The sequence below is a fragment of the Scomber scombrus genome, chromosome 3 (genome assembly GCF_963691925.1).
Source record: "Scomber scombrus chromosome 3, fScoSco1.1, whole genome shotgun sequence".
Classification (NCBI taxonomy): Eukaryota; Metazoa; Chordata; class Actinopteri; order Scombriformes; family Scombridae; genus Scomber; species Scomber scombrus.
The window spans coordinates 17,683,657-17,692,500 of NC_084972.1; the positions used below are offsets into that span (position 1 = coordinate 17,683,657).

The 8,844-nt window shown below is 40.0% G+C and overlaps 1 protein-coding gene across 1 annotated transcript; it reads left to right on the forward strand.

Annotated features, from left to right (window-relative positions):
- The first annotated feature begins 1,245 nt into the window (after nucleotides 1-1,245).
- Nucleotides 1,246-5,981, forward strand: LOC134003049 (transmembrane protein 88). The gene is made up of 2 exons (XM_062442158.1): nucleotides 1,246-1,539; nucleotides 5,754-5,981. The coding sequence occupies exons 1-2, from the start codon at nucleotides 1,246-1,248 to the stop codon at nucleotides 5,979-5,981; spliced, it is 522 nt and encodes a 173-aa protein (XP_062298142.1).
- Nucleotides 5,982-8,844: the final 2,863 nt, after the last annotated feature.

Consider the following 8,844-nt stretch of genomic DNA (forward strand, 5'->3'; position numbering starts at 1 on the left):
TTTTGACGGTATGTCGGAGTAGCAGCAGGGAGACTGCTTGCAAAAGTAAAAACTACAAAAACATCTGAATGAAATAAAATAGTCGTTTTTGTACTCTTAACTGCTCTGCAGCCGCGTGAGCGCGCACGGGGTAGTGGTGCGCGCGGCCCGGAGTCGCTCGGTCTTCGCAGCAGCATCACTCCATCAACGCAGGGTTCAACTCACAGGTGCTCCCCTCTGCTGCTGCAAAAAAAAAACTGGCAAGGAAAGTAGGAAAGCTCCGGGACGATCTCTGAGAGAGGATTTCAACAAACACCCTCGAGGGATTAACGAGATTTACACTTCGAGGTGGGCAATAATTATTCATAAACGCTCTGTTATGTGTTTACACTGGGCAACTCTACTATATGCATGTAGTTAATGTTCGAGGTTTAACAGTTTCTAGAGAGAAAAAGCAGAGTAGCAAAGTCTAAAACAAAATACAAAATGCACATTTTCTAACTATCAAAGGTATTTTGATTAAATTACATGGTATCTTATAAAAAGCAAAAGATTACCCCCCAAAAAAAAAGCTTTGCTGAAGCTGCACTAAGGACCAGAGCATGTGTTGAATCCAGTATGATTCTCATCAGCTCTGGTTTGTGTCTGAAGCTCAGCAGCTCAGATTGATTCAGTTTGAAATGGATCGTATTGGCATATAGTCAGGGCTTTAGTGACAAAGCCCTGATCTATGAGATCAATCAGAGGAGCAATGGGAAGACCACTTAGTAAGTGTGTGTGTGTGTGTGTGTGTGTGTGTGTGTGTGTGTGTGTGTGTGTGTGTGTGTGTGTGTGTGTGTAACTCATTTACATTACCTAATGAGTTATTGAAAAATTTAGAGGGCAGAGAGCAGACAGGGCTTACTATTCCTATCTGATGTTTTAAAATTCAGCATGCATGCAAAAAGCAGATATAGCTGAAGCAAACAAAAGCCAGTCTGGAGAATGAGGGCACACTTAAGGTGTTTTTGCGGTGTGATTTAACTTGAAAGTGATGATAATCTAAGAAAAATCAAATGCAAATATTCTAAAGACTTGTTTTTCAGTTGTATACAGGTTTTAACTACAGACACCACTCAGATGGGAACAGCATGAGATCACAGTCCCATCTCTTTTGCAGTCATTAAAGTAATGAGGCTTACAGATCAAGGCATGTGTCAGTGAACTAACCAGACTTCACCCCCGGGCTTCACCCTTTTCCTGAAAGCATCTCTTTCTCTCTCTCAGATGTGTGGTATGGACGTAGATCTGGACGATGGGGGTTCAGGTGAGGAGGACAAAGAGGAGCATCTCTGGATCGGGGAAGGAGTAAAGATGCTGCCCCCTCCTGTGGCCCACAGTGGGGGCAGTGCGTGGGGCAGTCGCAGGGGCAGGTGTGGCTGCGTGGCCTGTGGGGCAGGTCTCGTCCTCTGGAACCTGTGTGTCGTCTTAGCCAGCACTCTGCTCCTGGCTTTGGTCTTCTCCGTGGTGCTGCTGCCTGCGATGCTGCTGCTCTACGCTGGTTTCCTCTGTCATTCCAGGGTGAGTTGTCAGCAGCACTGTGGTCTCATCTCAACAGATATTACTCCACTGGTTATTGTCTTTGTAGCAGGAAACTGATAGATAAGAGTTGTGAGGATATAGGGCTCCAAAATTCAGGTTGTAAAATTAAGGCAGCATCTCAGATAATCCTGCCTCTGCATGCCTAGCTGCAGGATACTGGGCTGATGTTAATAATTACTGGCAAAGAATCAAGACTTGAGTGGTATTACTGGTTACTGTTTACTGGCGGTAGGAATCACAGGAGACCTTGTGGCTCAGTGTCTTTCAAGTGAGCACATTTGAAATTCTTTTTTTTAATGATTTATGATAGTTGAGTTGTGCAAAAAGATATGTGATGTTTGTGTGTATGTATGTGCAGCATATAAGGCCCCCAGAGATATGTCTTAACAAGTGGGTGTGTCTTGTGGCCTAGTGGTTAAGAGGTATCTAATGTAGACACAAAGTCCCTGGTTTGAGTCCAATCAAGTAGTGGTGGCATGTCCAACCTTTTCTCTCTCTTCCCAAATTTCCTCTATGTATCTTTACTGTCATTGTCAAATAAAGGCAAAAAATGTGAAAACAAAAGTAGACCCTATTGAACAACCTTGTCCATGTTTTTCTACATTCCAGATTTACTGGAAACAAACATACAGAGTACCGCATGGATAACTGAACTACTATATGTATTTAGGCCACGATTCAAAGCATTTTAAAATGTAAATAAATACAAATATAATAAAATATTGATACTTGTCTTCTTTTTCATAATACAATTTTGTGCTCAAGTATCACAATACTTTCCACTACCCGTATTGTTTATCCACCTGTAATCTTATAAAATATTATATTTCAAATTTTGATTGGTTACCCACGGAATGCCTGTAAACTACAAATCTCTATGTGGGATGTGTCCTTAAAACCATGTAATTGGGCCACCACCCTGACCTAGTGGTCTGAGACACATGACGTTCCCGCTGCGTTCTGGTTAAAAGTGGTCTAAGTGGTCTCTGTCAGGAACCTTTCTTTTCTTCCTCCATGTTCATTTTTCTTTCTACTGTCAGGTTATGTTATGTTGGGTTGAAGTTTTCCGTTAGAAAAATCATGATTGTTTCTTCAGTTTCTGAAAAGTGGGCTGTTAAGATACCCCAGGTTTCTGCACGAATCTGTCAATCAATCATTGAAACTATAGTTGAACAGCACCTTTCATACAGGTTAGTGCAATTCAAAGTGCTGCAGAAATGACTGACAAGCCAATAATTAGACAGAGAAAATGTGGACTGTTTGGGACTAATGCACACAAGAAATAAAAAGTTCCGAACATGAAATAAAATAAAAACAGATATAAAAACTATAATAGCAATAAAATAGAGTGAAATAAAAAACATTTTTTTAAATTTAAAAACTAGATTAAAAACAATCAATAAGAGGGAAAAGAATAATATTAAAGTTTTAAATTTATGTTTAAAGATATCAACACTACCAGGTGCTCTCATGTCCTCATAAGCATGAAAGCTAAAAGCCGCCTCACCAAAGGTTTCAGTCACTCACTTTGGAACAAATAACAGACTTGTACCAGAGGACCTGAGGGGAGGGCAAGACCATGAAGTGCTTTATAAACAACTAAAATCATTTTAACATCAATACAGACACTGACAGACAACTAATGTAAGAACTTAAAAACAGGTGTAATGTGTTCTCTCTTCCTGGTCCCAGTGCTGACAGAGCCACAGAGTTCTGAATCAGCTGTAGCCGATTTACGTAAATATACTACTAATATAAGCCCCACTGCTTATTTTACAGGTTTCCATTGTAACAAAGATCTCAAAGAGGAAAACCAGTTAAAACATTCATTGCTAAGAAATGAGTATGTCAATAGGGAAGAAATGAGAAAAACTTTTATGCCTGTGTTGAGGGGCCAATAAAGCACCTATAACAATAGCAGTGTTATCAACATTTTTTATATTAACAGTGACTGAAATAACTACTTGTATGTGAAAGGGTTAGATTACGGTTAGTCGCTTGTTGTGACAAACTCACAGAGAATTATCGCCCAACTCTGCAGTTACCCTGAGCTCTATGGAGCATTTCTGCGTTTTTCAGCTCTTTGTTTTGCTTTTACAGCCCTTAACTTTGTTGTTTTTATTCGCTCTCACTGGTCTCATCAGCGCCATTTTCCTTTACAGCAGGAAGCTGTTTTCAGCTTGAAAGCTTTGGTAACCCACTGTGCACTACCTGCCCAGCAGTCAGCACACAAAGTTAGGCTTTAGCTGGTGACAATTGTCTAACATTTAGCAGCTTAAGAGCCTCATATTTCCCTCAGGGGATTGGGAAGACCAAAACAATGCTAAAGGAGAGTGAATATTGGACTTACATTCAAAAGGTGGCCAGAAATTAGCAACCATCTGCTAAAATTTTTACCGTATCAGCCTTTAAAAGTGATTATGTCAGTGTTGTGTTGTGTTTACAGCTCATTTCTGTTACCTCCGAGTAGCCAAAAAATGACCTAATGTAGGTTTAAGAGGATAGTGTTCTGCCCCAACATGGCAGTATGTTACCAGTCATTGACTAGGAGGAATTTGCACTACCCCTACCCACTCCGTGTCCTTTATCTTCACTGGAGGTTTAGGCAATGTAAATTTATGGAGAATGGCAGGTTAATCTCTTATTAAGTCTGGCATGGTGCCTTGAGCCTTTGTTGGAGGTAAACAGATAATCAGAGCCTTAAGGGAAAGTCTTTTTGGCAGCATAAGTTAAACACCTACACCTGAAACCCTCTCCACAAAGGTATTCAGGCTTATTCTTCATGATGTACTTGTTGTTGTGTATTATAAACAAGATGCCCATTCCAAAAGATTAAGACTGAACTTGGATACTGGAGCTTGTCTGACAATGTTTCTGGTTAAGATTAGAGGAGATGGGTGGGGCTCATTTTTTGTGAGTCAAACAACTAGCAGACAGATAATTACTGAAGGCATCATGCCAAACCATCCTGCGATGATCTACAGCTCTGTCCTTGGCTCACCTCGCCCCGGCTTCTGACAGGCCACCTCTGATACAGTTGGTCCTTTTGCTGGAGGCCTCGGTTGTCTCGATTATGAGTGATTTGGTTTCTGGAAGCAGAGCAGCGTATGACAGAGTAGACAAATTAAGAACATGCAAAGTGTATGCCTGCAATGAGACTATAATCCTGATTAGGGCAGAGCAAATGTCAGTTCAGAGCAAACAATTACAGACAATGTCAATCAGAGAGTTCTCCTCATTGTGGAGACAGACTGAACATGGAGAGAGGGACCCACTGAGACAAGGCTGTCTGATTTGGTGCCAGCACCAGCTGTGCACAGATATGCTGACAACAGTTAGAAAATGCACTCAGTGAAAACACAGTGTTCACTTGACAGATAGGTGTGTTGTGTGTGTGTGTGTGTGTGTGTGTGTGTGTGTGTGTGTGTGTGTGTGTGTGTGTGTGTGTGTGTGTGTGAGAGAGTGTGGTAAACACTACTGTTGCTAGGGTACATTTGTCGGAGGCGAAGTTCCTTTTGAAAACACTTACAATAGGAAATTGTTTAGCTTCAGACATAACCAAATCATTTTGAATATGTTGTCTGAGTGTGTTTGTGAGTTTTACAGAGAAAAGGAGATAATGTGCTTGTACTTTCTGTGTGTGTGTGTGTGTGTGTGTGTGTGTGTGTGTGTGTGTGTGTGTGTGTGTGTGTGTGTGTGTGTGTGTGTGTGTGTAACCCCAGTATAAGCTCCTGTAAAGATGCCAGTATGTACTTCTGCAGCTGTGACTTTCAGCTGCTAACCTCATATTCACCCTGATCTCACCTCTCACGCTCTCCCTCCTCATCTGTTCATTTTTTTCCCTCCTCTTCCTGCCTCTTTTCATCTTTTTCATCTTCTCCCTCTCACTGGTCGTCACAGGTGATTGACAGCTCAGAGGGTTACTGACAGCTCTGAGCCACTTCTTATCTGTACTGTAGAAAGAGGCTGAGAGAGACTCTGTCACAGCTCGCTACCTACACGGTCCCACTCCTGCACCCTGAGCATATGCAAACACACATGTGCACACACTAATCACACCTAGTGAATGACAAATCCTACCGCTGTGCCTTGTGACTGAGGAGAAACAACTACTGCTTGTACCAAGATGTTCATCATGTTGTCCGGAACCCTTCTGTCTACTCTTATGATCCCCCCTGTGTTTGTCCTCACAGGTCCTTGACGCCCCTTCTGCTATCTGCCATTATCTAGACGACAACAGCTGCTCCGCCCTCATCATCCTTGGCTTTGTGATGATGTCGCCACTCGTGGTTGTGGCGGCCGCAGTCTTCTGTGGGTTGCTCCGAAGGTTTCGACTCCTGCTTCTCATTCAGCCTATCTCACGTGCCTGGTACCGAGGGCGGCTGCTGGACTGGGTGAGCAGTGTCCATGCCTGGGTCTGATCTGGACACAATGGGAGGCGCTGAGTGTCAGACATGTTGACAGTCAGGATGGATCAGAAAGTTAGTTCAGTGTAAAATTAACCACAGAGGTACAGGGGGTAGACACATCATCAGGAGGACACCGTAATACATGCAATTCAATACAATATGTCCAACAATAAATCCTTTATTTCTGAAGCGTATGATCAGTTTTCATCAAGACTTTTAGAGACTCAACTAGATATTTGGTTTTAACAGAGATTGGTTCTGTTATATGAACCTATTACTGGGTGACAGTTAGCTTGGCACACACACAAGACTGGAAATGGTGAAACAGCTAGTTTGGTTTTGTCCAAAGTTCAAAAACACGTCCACCAGCACCTCTAAAGCTTGCTGATTGACACATTATATTTTGTTTCGAGTACAAAAAACATCAAGTTGTGGTTTTATTGTTGTTGGAACTACTTCTTTTTTCTCTCTTTGTTTTGAATTTAAATAAATTATATTACAGAATTGTGTTGGACTTACATAGCATTATGAAAAAATTGACAACAAACAACAACAACAAAAACATCTAATGTTAGCTCATCAGGTATATCAGTTAAATAGTATAGTTAAATATCAGTTTTTTTATATATCCATAAACAGGGTGAAATCAATCATTCACTGTCATCATTTAAAGTCATTAGAGGTATTATGTGTTATGTATCTCACCCATTTTCCCAATCTTTCTTCAAAGATATGAACTTGATTTCTGATTCTCATAGTTATTTTATCCATTTCATATATTTCCTTTACACGGTCCTTCCATTTACAGTTAATTAAGTTATCATCTGTTAACCAGTTCCTTGTAATTTGTTTAATTATTGTTATTCTTATCACTAAAAACAAGTGAGAGTCTTTCCTACTAATTTCCTCAGGTATTTTCCCAAGACGAAGAATTAGTGGGTTTTCATTTAAAGAACCAAGAATATTAGACCATTTTCTAATAGACTTTTCCCAGAACTACTGGAACTACTTCTTACCGACTAGTGACCAAGTGCAGTGATATTCTGGAGTTAATTAATGAGCTTCAGAAGTGCTGGTAGTCGGATTTTGTTACCTCTGTTTACTGTCTTTATGTTAAGCTGAGGTAATTGCCTCCTGGTATTAGCCTTATGCGACAGATATGAGAGTGGTATTGATCTTCTCATTGAAATATATCCCAAAATGTCAAGGCCAGGTTTGTGATGTTTTTGTGTTAGCTGCATTTTAAAAGCTGTCTCTCTTATTTTGTCTACCCCTTGTACATTTCAGGTCATTTTGTGATTTGTTGAGTACAAAAAACAACATTGTGTTTAAGTTCAGTGTAGCAATCTCCACCTCTTATTTGTCTTATTTGGCTTTACTTCAGAAAGTTAGTATTCTGTGAGTGAGATGAGTGACATCTTTATACTTGGGACCTATTATGCTTGCCTTAGTTTCAGTCATATAATGTGTTCATGTTCAAAGTGGCCAGCGTTTTAAATAATGGGATAAACGTATGTAGAGGTGATCCCTTTTTTCTACTTTTCGCCCAAGCCGATGTCAGCTTGTAACAGGTTTCCATATGTGGTCATCTGCTCCACACACAGTGGGCGAGTTCACTGCCCTGCTAACATTAGAGCATTCTTCCACTGTCTTTGAGGAAGTCACTTCATAACACAATAAGGTAAAGTAAAATAAGTTGTTTACCTGCTGGAGGTGTGATGCTCGTCTGCAGCTGTTCATCAAACATCATAATTATTATGTGCTATGTACTATTCCTCCCTGCATTATTTCTAACGGATCTCCATATGTTTTTTTGTTGACTGTTTTTTAGCGCCACTAACCGGTTTTTAGCGCCACTTCACAGTCTCACGTTATTTAGTCATTTAAAAACTTTTAATATGATGCAGTAAAGCAGGAAATACTTTGGGCTTGCATCAATGGTAACTTAACATGACCCTGGTATGACTGCACCTTGGCAGGCTTCTGGAAAAATTGCACAATCAGAAGGGGAGTCCAAAAAAACACACAAAATAGAGCTGGATATGAGCATAATAGGTCTCCTTTAATCTCATGTACAAAGATCATACAAAACATTATCTGCACTCATTTTTATTTAAGTGAACAAAATACATTTTGTGATAACTATTTAAATCTTCTTGAAATGTAAACGAGAAATGTTCAGACAACTTTCAACTCATGACGACAGGCACTTAGACGAGCAAGACTCAGAAACTTCATTTTATCTTGACAAGGTAATAGTTTGATCAAAAACTGATGTATGACAGTATTCAATTTTAATTTGTGTATAAAATCAATATTTTTGTGATTTTGTATCTCCTGTTTGCTAACTTTGTTGACATGGTTACAGAAATGTATTGAAATGTATTGAAGTTATTTGTGGTTTCATTAGAACTCTAGCAAAAAGTAAACTTGATCCAGTATGTTGGCCTCAGTTCCCTTCAAACACCCTAAAAACCGGGTTAAAATGTAAAAAGCAGCATACACGTACTTTAATATTGTCTGTAAGGTGAATTACTGTAAAAGGACAATGATGTTTGTACTTCTTGGACAAATGTAGCATCATTAGCAGTCCTGTCTTGTGCGAGGGTGTGTATGAAACATATTTTCTTTCTTTTAGACATGCCATAAAAAACACTATTATAAAAACAACAGAAGTTGACAGAACGACAAAGTAATGGCTGTTTAGTGGGACCCAGGTGTTAAAGTGGGGTTTGAATCATCATAGCACATTCTGCTGCTTCTTTGTTTTCTGGTCATTTAAATTCATCAGTGACACACACACTGCACATCCTTTTTATCAGCGTGTCCTCGCTCTGTAATTAAGTGTTCAGATTTGAGGTTTATTTCTCAGAAG